The sequence below is a fragment of the Bison bison genome, unplaced genomic scaffold, assembly GCF_000754665.1.
Source record: "Bison bison bison isolate TAMUID 2011002044 unplaced genomic scaffold, Bison_UMD1.0 scf7180017864291, whole genome shotgun sequence".
Lineage (NCBI taxonomy): Eukaryota > Metazoa > Chordata > Mammalia > Artiodactyla > Bovidae > Bison > Bison bison.
Genome location: NW_011494863.1, coordinates 7,149,887 through 7,162,312, shown reverse-complemented (window position 1 = coordinate 7,162,312; position 12,426 = coordinate 7,149,887). Strand labels below are relative to the sequence as shown.

Sequence of the window (12,426 nt, the reverse complement as noted above, 5' to 3'; positions counted from 1 at the left end):
ATTCCTTGGGGACAGGATATGCCAAAGCTACACTTTGGAATTCTCACCATTTGTGAAAATTAAGAAAAAATACTGTTGGATTGATCAACAAGTTCAGTTGGGGTTTTTCGTAAGATGGTACAGAAACCTGAAGGAACTTTTTGGCCACCCAATACCTGGGCTTCTCAGGTGGCACTAGGGGTAAAGAATCCACCTGCCACTGCAGGAGATGCAAGAGATGCAGGTTCAATTTCTGGGTGAGGAAGATCCCCTGGAGGAGGGTATGGAAACCCACTCCAGTATTCTTGCCTGGAAAATTCCATGGACAGAGGAGCCTGGCAGGTTACAGTCCAAGGAGTTGCAAAGAGTCAGAGACAACTGAGAGCAGTGTTAGTTATTAGTTAATACTTGTTTGGAATCCTGCTAGGATTCTCTACTTTGGTCTAGCCTCTCTGTCTATGAGGTAAATTGACCAGGAAAAAGAATTTAAAAAGCACATGGAAAGTGACTCTTGGCTAAATCCTTTGGAAAGCTAACTTGTAGCTGAGTGAGCTAGCCTAGGTCTACCTAGCCTAGCTAGCCTAGGATGTGGGCTGTTCTTCCTATACCTATGTCTGTACAGAAAGAATTGTTTCAGAAAATTCTGCTAGTCTTTCACTTAAGTGTGTCACTAGGTCCCCATGTTGGAGAGTGTGTGTGTGTGTGTGTGTGTGTGTATAGGGAGTGTTGAACTTTGGGCACAAACTGCGTGTGTACTTGTAAAAAAGTATTTGGAATGTGTGTATAGGAAGTGAAGGAAATTCATGATTTTTAATGAAGGAAGAGTGTATAAGCAGGGGAGAGTGTAACTGTATGTGTGTGCAGTATGTATGTGATGCAAGTGGTGGGCAGAATGACATCCACAGCCAGCCCTCTAGAGATGCAGACAGTGGCATAAAGTCTGAAGTGCTGTTGGAAGTGATTGTTTTCCTTTTAGACCAGCTCACAGGTCTTTGAGGAGCCCTTGACTTTCTCCTCCTCCTTGTCTTGTTAAAAACGGATTAGAGTCCAATTAAGTCATTTAATCCCAAGGTAGAGAATCATGTTTAAAAACAAGATTTACAGCTTAAAAAAATTGCAAGTTGAGGTTTGTCCTTTCAAGTTGCCACCTGCATGGTTCCAAAGAGTGTTTATAGCAGAATACCCGACATGCAGTTCTTAATTACTTTGCCTCATACCTCTGGTCCTTCATATTTTAAAGCATCCTTCAACCTAAATAGCCTCATGCTATTAGAAGTATGTCTGTGCGGCCGGGTGGTCAGGATTGCCTTTTGGCTTATCTCCCTACAATAGGCAATTCAGGGGCCAGGCTTAATAATAACAGTGGTAATAGTAATAATAATAGTATTAAGAGCTAATGCTTATTGGGTACTCAGTATGTGCCAGGCATGGCACTAAGCACTTTATATATATTATCTTATTAAATGTGTCATAGGAAAACACCACGACTGGCTTCATGAGTGTGTGACATGTGTAGTCACATGGGGCTCTCTGCTCCAAAGGGCCCTTCACTTGGTTTGATGCTCTGCTGTTGCCATCTTGAAATTCTTAATCATTTTTGACCTGCATTTTCACTTTTCATTGAGCCTTGTAAAGTATATAGCTAGTCCTGAAAACACCCAATAACCCATAGTTTCTCTTTTTTTCTTTTCCTTCCCTTCCATGTGATGTCTGACACATTGCCAGAGGATGAAACAGTGAATGTCAGACTGTGATCCCAGAAAACATGCTATTACTGTTCAGGAGGGATCTTCTCTAAGGGGCAGGAACCATGCCATGGCTCTTAGCATGGGAAAGCAACCCCCTGCCTCTAAAGCTCAGTCTTTTCATTTGTAAAGCAGGGGTAACAATAATAATACCTAGCTCATAGGCTGTTTCAAGGGTGAAATGAGATCATGTAAAGACAGCTCTGACATATAATACATATGACATTAGTTATCATTAACGCATTATAAGGGCTTAGCAGGTACTGAGTATCCAATATTGCCTGTGACATGGTGTGGACCAGTTGCCCAACTCCAGGGTGGCCTTCTCCCGGGGGTTTGTTCCCTACCTGTCCCATGGAGCTGGGAGAGGCATCCGCTTTCTCCACATGCTGGGTGATCACAGAGGGGTTGCTGGAGCTGATGAGCACTGGGGTGCTGATCTCCACCATGTGGCGCCCCGAGGGAGAATGCACCATCCTGTTGAGGGTGTTCAAGGCTGTTGTGATGGAGAACTGGCCGGGCCCCTTCCTCCTGGATCCCGGGCCCCTTCGGAGGGTGGGTGTGCTGGTTGCCTTGCCTCTGGAGGGCGAGGACACCAGGGACAGGTTTTTCGTGCGGGATGATGGACGGCCTTTGTTCTTCTCTAGGAGGTGTCTTGCGGTGAGGTTTGGCTGAAAAGATGAAAGATCCAATAAGAATTTAGTCATCCTGACCTCATGTGAGTAGCTATATCTTACCCAGGCTGGTCTGAAGCCAACTCCAATGCCACCACCTCAGGTGTCACTCCTTGGACAGTTTCCGTCTTTTATCCATAAGTCCCAATCCCTCTACTGTATCAATCAATTCTCACAACTCTCTTGCAACGTAGGTACAGCTCTACTGAGGGCTGAAGAATTTAAAACAAGCCATGATACTCTGCTCTGATTTGCCCATCTCTCTCAGCATCATCGCAGCTTCCTTTACCTGGAAGACCCTTCCCTTTTCTTCTAGCTCCCCCTGAGTGCCCCCTCCCCCAACCTTGACGCAACTGCTTGTCCTTCTCATTGTTCCTGCAGCCCCCATGCTTTCCCACTGTACACTGTAATCATTTACCTTCCTTTCCTTCACTGGACTGTTAGCTACTTGAGGGCAGGGTGTTCTCTGCTGTATCCCAGGGTGTGTGTTCCATAACTGTTTGTGGAAGAATGGGTGGATATTTTGCTCAAGTTCACACATTTGATAAGTTTGACCAGAATGTACATCCATTCAGGACCCTGGATCATCTAAGGCTAAGGCCATCTTTTACTACTTCTTTTATATACTTTGATCTCATCTCCATTCTCTCTTGTTCTATACCTCTTAGTGCTGGTACATCAGAAAAACAGACAACCCCCTTACCATGATTTGTGGTGTAAATATCTACCACTGTCTAGCAATTTAACCACTGTCTAGCAAGATTCCTGTAAGCCTAACACCAGCCATTGCCATCAAGTTTCAGCCAGTTCTAGCACTAGCACCACCACTGACTGTACTGTATTTTTTGAATACTCTGCCTTTCAAGCAGCCCATGAGTTCATGTGCTTCAGAAATCAGAAGTATGCTGACAAAGGGGATGGTGTGAATAAACTTTCCAGGACAGTTATAAGTATCTTCATCATGATGCTTGTCACCAGTTGCTCTCTAAAACTGCACATCTCATTCTAATTCTGAAATTCAACCATAGAGGGAAAAGGGAATTTGCTCATTTAAGAACTGTTTTTTCATTAACATTAATGAAAATGTTCAGATGATTAAGATGATTAAAAGAGTTGAGAAAGAAAGTTTTAAAGAAGATGTAGTTTCTGCCTCCAGAAGCTTACACTGTTGGGGAAAAAAATCATCAAGTGGGAAAGGGGCATTATTACTTTAAAGACAAGAGAGTTGAGGCCCAAAAGGGGTGATTTATACATGGTAGGCCAGCACATAAACAACTAAACAAGAAAATATCAGGCAGGGACTTCCCTGGTGGTCCAGTGGCTAAAACCTCCTGCTCCCATTGCAGAGGGCATGGGTTTCATTCCTGGTAATATTATAGGAGCTATTCATAGATCCTATAAGCAGCAAACGAGAGTTTGCCTGCCAAAACTAAAGATCCATGTGTCACCACCAAGACCCAGCACAACCAAATGAATAAATAAATAAAGTTCAGGCAGTAATAAATGCTCTGCTATGTCAGAGAGTGACAGGGGGAGGAAGCGACTTCAGATTTGGGGAGTTTGGTGAGGTGTCAAGGAAGACCTGCTGAGAAGGTGACATTCAAGCTAAGACATGGATGCCAAGAAGGAACCAGCCATGTGAAGATGGGGATAAAAACACACCAGGTAGCAGGGTAAGCTAGTGGAAAAATCCCCAAGAGGGGGCAAGCTCAGACTGTTTGAGAAAAAGACGTGAAAGAATCAGAAAGGAGAATGGTCTAGAGTGAGCGAGGAGCAGGTGGTAAAGAGGAGACCGCGGAGACAGGCAGGAGTTGGATCACACCAGGCTGGGAGGCTTCAGGTTTATTCTAAGTGTTACAGGAAGCCTTTGGCAGGATTGGGGTAGAAGGGTGACGTGATCTGATTTATGCCTTTATTTAAACCTCATGCTATGGTTTGGCAGTTTCTTACTTAGCATCTGACCCAGCAGTCCCACTCCTAGGTAATTACCCAAGAGAAATGAAAACTTAGGCTCACTCAAAAACTGGCATGCAAGTGTTTATAGCTGCTTTAGTGTTAGCTGCCAAACAACTGGAAACAACCGCGATGTCTTTCAACTGGTGAGTGAGTAACTGACTCTGGCACATCCCTACCGTGGAATATGACTTGACAATAAAAATGGATGAGCTTCATATACACCCAACAACATGCGCGAACCTCAGAGGCGCTGTGCTAAGTGCAGGGAGGCAGACTCTGGAGGCTACATTCTTTTCTATTCCATTTCTATGACCTTCTGGAAAAGGAAAACTGCAGGGGCAGAGCACAGATCAGTGGGGTGTCCGGGAGCAGGAGTCAGGGAAGGAGCTGACTTCAAAGGGGCAGTCTGCCTTCATATTTCTGGGGAGGTGTAGGAACTATTTTACATCTTGATGGTGGTGTGGTTATATTGTTTGCATGTATCACAAAAGCAGAAAGACCTATTAAGAGGCTACTCCATTACTTAGTTAGAAAATGACTGTGGCTTTGACTAGTAGATTGGAGACAAGTGGACAGATTTCAGGACCTTTCAGGAGGTAGATCCACAGGACTGGGAGTCTGACAGAAGCATGGGTCGGGGAGAGGAAGTGGTTATTCATCATGTCCCACTTTCTGATTTGTGTGCCTAGGTCAGCAGTAGAGCCATTTGCTGGATCAAGTAACATTTGCTGATGAGGAGCAATCATGATGCTTGGGAGACGATGGTTAAGTAGTCCCTTAAAAGAGCAAATTTTACTGTATGTAAATAAAAATAAATACATCAAAAGCTCATTCTGGCTGCTATTCAGAAGTGTCAGGCCAGAAGGAGAGCGATCAATTGGAAAATTACTGAAGTTACTTAGGGCAGTTCTAGTGGAAGCCTGGACCATGCCTCATGTCCCCCCAGAGCACGCCTCCTGCTACTGTTCCCCCAGGAAAAGGATAATATACCCTCTGAGCTGAATGAATAAAGTTCTTTCTGGTCATTCACAGCCACAATGAAATAAATATATTTTTTTCTGGTTCCATCTAATTTTTCTGTCCTTAAGTGAGCAACACTGTGAGTGTTTTCCATCAGCAACACAGACAAAGAGCCCCATGTGACTGTAGGTCTTCCCTGCCCTCTGCCAGTGTGATTAATAGCTTAGTTGGGGAAGGACTGCAGAGCTCTTCAATTTGCACTCACTCATTCGAAACAATATCCTTGAGGTTCATTGGGCTGAGTGAGGTTCACATGACCCAGGCAGGCCCCGCAGGAGGAGTCCTGACAAGAACTGGCATAAGCTCGGCATTTGTTTTAGCACCTTTATCCAGGTGCAATTCAATAAGTCAAATGATACATTAACAAGAAAAATCCTGTTGATGCCAAAAACGCCCCACCTTGCTGCTCCCAGAAGGAAGCTCTCCTTCCTTCCAGTTGTTCTGCATGGCCTTGGTGGTTCAAAACTTATTCAAAGAGTTCTCAGCAAGTGCTGGTCTTAATGAAATGACTGGAGTCAACATTTAAGTGCTGCTTTAAAAAGCTCAATTTGGATTTTAAGTAATTTTTGAAAACCAGGTTCCCAGATTAGAGCAACCACTTGATTATCTTTTCCCCTCCTAGCAATTAGAAGAACAGATGAAGCGATGGCTAGTTTGATGATGATTGTGAGGGTTCTTGTAATCGCTAATTTTAGAGGTGGAGTGGTGGGGAGAATATCCAAATGAATAATCATTAAATGTAGACGTTTTGGGAAAGAAGGGTATCAGAAATGGGTAATAAAATCAATGATGCCTTGTTTTCCCATACTGATGAAAAAGTTTCTTGAAATAATACAAGGGACTATGCAAGCTCTAATCTACAAAAATTTAAGCACCTCCTATGCATCCAGCTAGGGATTAGTTGAGGGGCTTCCCTGGTAGCTCAACTGGTAAAGAGTCCATCTACAATGCAGGAGACCCCAGTTCAATTCCTGGGTTGGGAAGTTCCCCTGGAGAAGGGATAGGCTACCACTCCAGTATTCTTGGGCTTCCCTGGTGGCTCAGATGGTAAAGAATCAGCCTGCGATGAGGGAGACCTGGGTTTTATCACTGGGTTGAGAAAATCCCCTGGAGGAGGGCATGGCAACCCACTCTAGTATTCTTGCCTAGAGAATCCCATGAAGAGAGGAGCCTGGTGGACTACAGTCCATGGGGTTGCAAAGAGTCGGACCTGACTGAGAAACTCAGCTCAGCACAGAGATTAATTGTAGCTGATCTCTGTCCTTGGAGATACAACCATCATCTCCTAAACATCATAACTGCTCCTCTTCACCAAGTGTTGCTTCATCCAGCAGATGGCCCTACCACTGACCTAGGCACACAAAGCCAAAAGTGGGGTTTTATCCTTGACCATTTCGTCTCCCTTGTCCCCCGCTCCTGTGGATCTACCTACTAAAAGGTCCTGGAATCTGTCCACTTGTTTCCAGTATACTAGTCAAAGCCACAGTCATTTTCTAACTGAGTGATGGAGTAGCTCAGACGATCTTTCTGTTTTTTTTTTTTTTAATCCCTCCTCCTCAAATCATTTTTCCCACTGCATTCAGAGCAATCTTTAAGAAACCCCAATATGGACTTCCCAGGTGGGTAAAGAATCCACCTGCCAATGCAGGGCACTTGGTTTGATCCCTGGTCTGGGAGGATTCCTCATGCCATGGAGCAACCAAGCCCATGTGCCAGAACTACTGAGCCTGTGCTCTAGAACCCATGAGCTGCAACTCCCAGTCCACATGAAGCAACAAGTGAAGTCTGTGGGGCTAGATCCTGTGCTCCCCAACAAGAGAAGCCACCACAGTGAGAAGCCCCTCTCTCCGCAGCTAGAGAAAGCCCATGTGCAGCACCAAAGGCCCAGCACAGCCAAGAAGTAAAAATAATAATCAAAAAAGAAACCCAAATCTGATGGAGTCACTGCCTCATTTTAAATATTTCAGTCATGTCCACTGATTTCTAGGTCAAGTTCAAACTTCTTACGATATGGCAGGAATACTCAGCAAATATTCCATGTGGTCCCCTATACTTCTCAGCTGGTTTCAGGACAGAAGGGACTATGTGACTCGTTCAGGCCAATGAACTATGAGTAGGAGTGACAAATGTCACAGAGCTGAGGCTTTCGCTGGTATACAACTCCCTCTTTTTTACTCTTCCCCTGCCATGAAACCTAGGAAGTCCATGTGTTCCAGCTGGCATAGCTTTAAGATGGCCCTGATCATCCTGCAGGGTTCCTCAATGACTATGTGAGCACCGCCTCTCACCATTGTGTGGTGAGCAAGTGATATGGATTGGATATAATTTTTCTTGTGAAGCCACTGAGATACGGGGGCTGTTTATTACCATGGCATAACTTGGCTCATCCTGACTAATGCAGGAAGGTTTACAGGGTCCCCTCTGGTCTGGTTCCCATTTGTTTCCCTGGCTTTGTTTTCCTGTCTCTCTCTTACTCTCTAAGCTCCAGCTCTAGTATTTTTTGGTTCTTTGGAGGCTAATACACTTCCTTATCCTGCAGGACATTTGCACATATTACCTCCAGTCCCCAAAACTCTTTTCCCTCCATTCTTATCTAAACAACTCCTAATCATTTGTCAGATCTTGGCTTACAAGGCATCTGCCAACACCCTACTCAAGTAAGTTGCACATCATACCTTCCTCCCCCCAGTAATTCCCTCTCCTTCACATTTTGCATCATTCATCACACTTATAATTACTTATTAATGTCTCACCTTACAGTCCTTGAAATTAGGGACCCATATCTGACTTGTATCACTAGAACTTAGCACAAGACCTGGCATGGAAGGCATTCAGTGAAAAATTAGTTGAATGATTGAATATATATTTAGGATGAGGGACGAGGTCATGTTGAAAGGATGGTTCTCTGAGTTTTTTTCCCCAGCCAGTTGGAACACTTCCCAAATATTTTTTCATTCATTTGCTTGTGAAGCTAAAATTATTTTTTTAAACAAAGTATCTGCTCTGTGTTGGGCTAGCCTGTGAAGTACAATCCACATATTCATCAGGTAGGTGTTCAGAGAAGAAAGAGACAGCTGAATGTTCCAACTAGTTACTGGAATTTTATGGAAAAATAGGTTTCTAGCTGAGTCTCATAAAATGAGTGAAATTGAACAAGTAGAGAACTGGGTGGATATACCTGGATGGAGCTTCAACAGGAGAAAAAGCACTATCATCTGGTGGTGAGAGTAGGAGGCCCAGCCTCTCTGGGCCCTTCCTCTTTCCTTCCCTTCCATCTTTCCTTCCTTCCATACAGATTGAGTAGGGGGTGGCATAGAGGGAACCTCAACAACTGGGCTGTGTTATGGGCACTCACTTCACAACCTGCTCTGGCTCTTCATATGGAAATAATGGTTCCTTCTCTGCAACTCTGCCTCTGTTTTGTTTCACCCCACCCTCCTAAAGGGCCAAGAGTACACCTTTTAGTTCTTTTATAGCTCGGCACTGCTCACTTTTAAAGCTTTGTGCTTGGTAAGCACTCAACAAATGTAGTTAAACAATGAAGTCTCCCTTTAAAATTTGTGATAACCTGCTTCAAGCTGGGGTGAGGCTGACAGCTAGAGGGTTAGAGGCTATAGATGATATATTATCTGGAGAAACAGGGAGATAACCTAACAGGTGTTCTTTCTTTCTTTTAAAGTAGATTTAAAAAAATAGAAGTAATATGTGCTAATTTCTGAAGATTTACAAAATACAGGGTGGGAGAAGAAAATGAAAATCATTTAGAATCGCACCATCTGGTGATCACCACTGTTAATATCTTGGTACATATTCTTCCAGTCCTTTATCCATTTATGCACACACACACACACATTTATAAAGCTACTTTCATGCAGTTACTTTGTTTTTTAAAAATTGTGGTGAAAAAAATACATAGCAAATTTACCATAATCATCATCTTTAAGTATACAATTTGTTAACATTAATTATAGTCACAGTCACATTGTTGAGAAACAGAACTCTAGAACTTCATTTACTAAATCTGAAATTCTACAGGCATTAAAATTTATTTTAGTTAACAATCCTAAGTGATCCGTGTAAAGAAATAGAGGAAAATGATAGAATGGGAAAGACTAGAGATCTCTTCAAGAAAATGAGAGATGCCAAGGGAACATTTCATGCAAAGATGGGCACAATAAAGGAGAGAAATGATATGGGTCTACAGAAGCAGAAGATATTAGGAAGAGGTGGCAAGAATACACAGAAGAACTAAACAAAAAAGATCTTCATGACCCAGATAATCATGATGGTGGAATCACTCACCTAGAGCCAGACATCCTGGAGCATGGAGTCAAGTGGGCCTTAGGAAGCATCACTACGAACAAAGCTAGTGGAGGTGATGGAATTCCAGCTGAGCTATTTCAAATCCTAAAAGATGATGCTATTAAAGTGCTGCACTCAATATGCCAGCAAATTTGGAACCTCAGCAGTGGCCACAGGACTGGAAAAGGTCAGTTTTCATTCCAATCCCAAAGAAAGGCAATGCCAAAGAAAGTTCAATCTACCACACAATTGCACTAATCTCACATGCTAGCAAAGTAATGCTCAAAATTCTCCAAGCCAGGCTTCAACAGTACATGAACCAAGAACTTCCAGATGTTCAAGCTGGATTTAGAAATGGCAGAGGAACCAGAGATCAAATTGCCAACATCTGCTGGATCATCAAAAAAGCAAGAGAGTTCCAGAAAAGCATCTACTTCTGCTTCACTAACTATGCCAAAGCCTTTGACTGTATGGACCACAACAAACTGTGGAAAATTTTTAAAGAGATGAGAATACCAGACCACTTTACCTGCCTCCTGAGAAGTCTGTACATAGGTCAAGAAGTAACAGTTAGAACCGTACATGGAAAAATGGACTGGTTCCAAACTGGGAACGGAGTACGTCAAGGCTATATAATGTCACCTTGCTTATTTAACTTATATGCAGAGTACATCATGTGAAATGTTGGACTGGATAAAGCTGGAATCAAGATTTCTGAGAGAAATATCAATAACCTCAGATATGCAGATGACACCACCCTTATGGCAGAAAGCGAAGAAGAACTGAAGAGCCTCTTAACGAAAGTGAAAGAGGAGACTGAAAAGTTGGCTTAAAGCTCAACATTCAGAAAACGAAGATCATGGCATCCAGTCCCATCACTTCATGGCACATAGATGGAGAAACAATGGAAACAGTGACAGACTTTATTTTCTTGGGCTCCAAAATTACTGCAGATGGTGACTGCAACCATGAAATTAAAAGATGCTTGCTCCTTGGTTTCTTCTATGACAAACCTAGACAGCATATTAAAAAGCAGAGACATTATTTTGCTGACAAAGGTCTGTCTAATCAAAGCTATGGTTTTTCCAGTGGTCATGTATGGATGTGAGAATTGGACGTAAAGAAATCTGAGCACCGAAGAATTGATGCTTTTGAACTGTGGTGTTGGAGAAGACTCTTGAGAGTCCCTTGGGCTGCAAGGAGATCCAACCAGTCCATCCTAAAGCAAATCAGTTCTGAATATTCATTGGAAGGGCTGATGCTGAAGCTGAAGCTCCAATACTTTGGTCACCTGATGCAAAGAACTGACTCCTTGGAAAAGTCCCTGATGCTGGGAAAGATTGAAGGCAGGAGGAGAAGGGGATGACAGAAGATGAGATGGTTGGATGGCATCACCTAGTCAATGGATATGAGTTTGAGCAAGCTCTGGGAGTTGGTGATGGACAGGGAAGCCTGGTGTATTGCAGTCCATAGGGCTGCAAAGAGTTGGACACGACTGAGCTACTGAACTAACTGAACTGAAAAATAATCACAAACATCTTTCCATAATACCAGATACTCCCTGATATTGAGTATTACCTTTTAACATTTTTTTTTAATGGGCTTGTATTTTTCCATCACCATAATTAAAAAAAAACTAAATCCTTATTCTGACTTTTTACCAGTTGCACAATGCTATGATAAACATTTTTGCACATTTTGTACATACTTCTTAGCACATTTGTTTTATTATTTTCTTATAATCAACTCTCAGGTGTGGAATTCATGACTCACAGGAGATGTCCCTTTTCCATATCCTTGATAAGAATTTGAGTCTGGAGATGAGAGATGACAGTGATTTGTACTCCCATCAGCAGAATGAAAAGGCCTATATTCCCACACTTTTGCCAGAAATGGGTATTTTGTAATAAAAAAATTGTTTTTGGCCTCACAGCATGGCATATGGGACACTAGTTCCTGGACCAGGGATCAAACCTGTGCCCCCTGCATTGGAATCATGGAGTCTTAACCACTGAACCACCAGAGAAGTTCAGAAATGGGTATTATGGACTAGCATCTTTTCTTTCAAGACTTTAGTTAGTTCTGAAATAAGCCTCATATCAAATAGAAATTGCTCTCAGGCATCACTGTAGTCCATGTATAATTCTAACCTTGCTTCAGATGTAGATTTGATAGTCACGTACCTCTACAAACAAGATTGGGAAGATACCGACTTTATCTCCCAACTTGCCTTCTGCCCAGTTCTCATCCACTCGGCTGATCACAGTGATGATATCATCCTGAAAGAGAGAAAGTCTCCTGGTTAACATTTACTCTCAGTTTTCTGGGAGGGAAAGCTTTTCATGGAGATCAACTTGGAATCTCAGATGGTGTAAGGTGCAAGTAAGGTAACTCTTTCATAATCTATTTACAAAATCTCTCTGCTAAAATACTCTTTGCTCCATTAAGGGCAGTATTTGGGTCACTAAGACCAAAAGAGGAGTAGAAATAATCTGGAGTATCAAGGAAATCCATTAAGAAAACTTGGAAATATCTCTAATTTTCCATCACCTGTAGAATCAGGGCTTTTCATTTGAATTAATCTGATGAGAAAACATGGAAGACATAGGGAGACAGACTTAGCAAAAGGAAGGATGCATTGTATTCTGATTTTGAGCACTTTTCAGAACGTGTTCCATTTTTAATGTATCAAACATAAAATGGCTCTTTATTCAAGTTTTTATTATCAAAGGTTATATTGAGATTTGTAG

The 12,426-nt window shown here is 42.6% G+C and overlaps 1 protein-coding gene across 2 annotated transcripts in view; it reads right to left on the bottom strand.

Annotated features, from left to right (window-relative positions):
• Window positions 1-12,426, bottom strand: part of SH3RF2 (SH3 domain containing ring finger 2) — a 149,825-nt gene that overhangs the window by 67,823 nt on the left and 69,576 nt on the right. For both annotated transcript variants that reach the window (XM_010850456.1, XM_010850455.1), the window contains exons 4-5: window positions 11,860-11,955; window positions 2,072-2,395 (exon numbers count right to left, since the gene is read on the bottom strand). In XM_010850456.1, coding sequence (XP_010848758.1) covers window positions 2,072-2,395; window positions 11,860-11,955 — 420 coding nt within the window. The remainder of the gene's footprint in view (window positions 1-2,071; window positions 2,396-11,859; window positions 11,956-12,426) is intronic.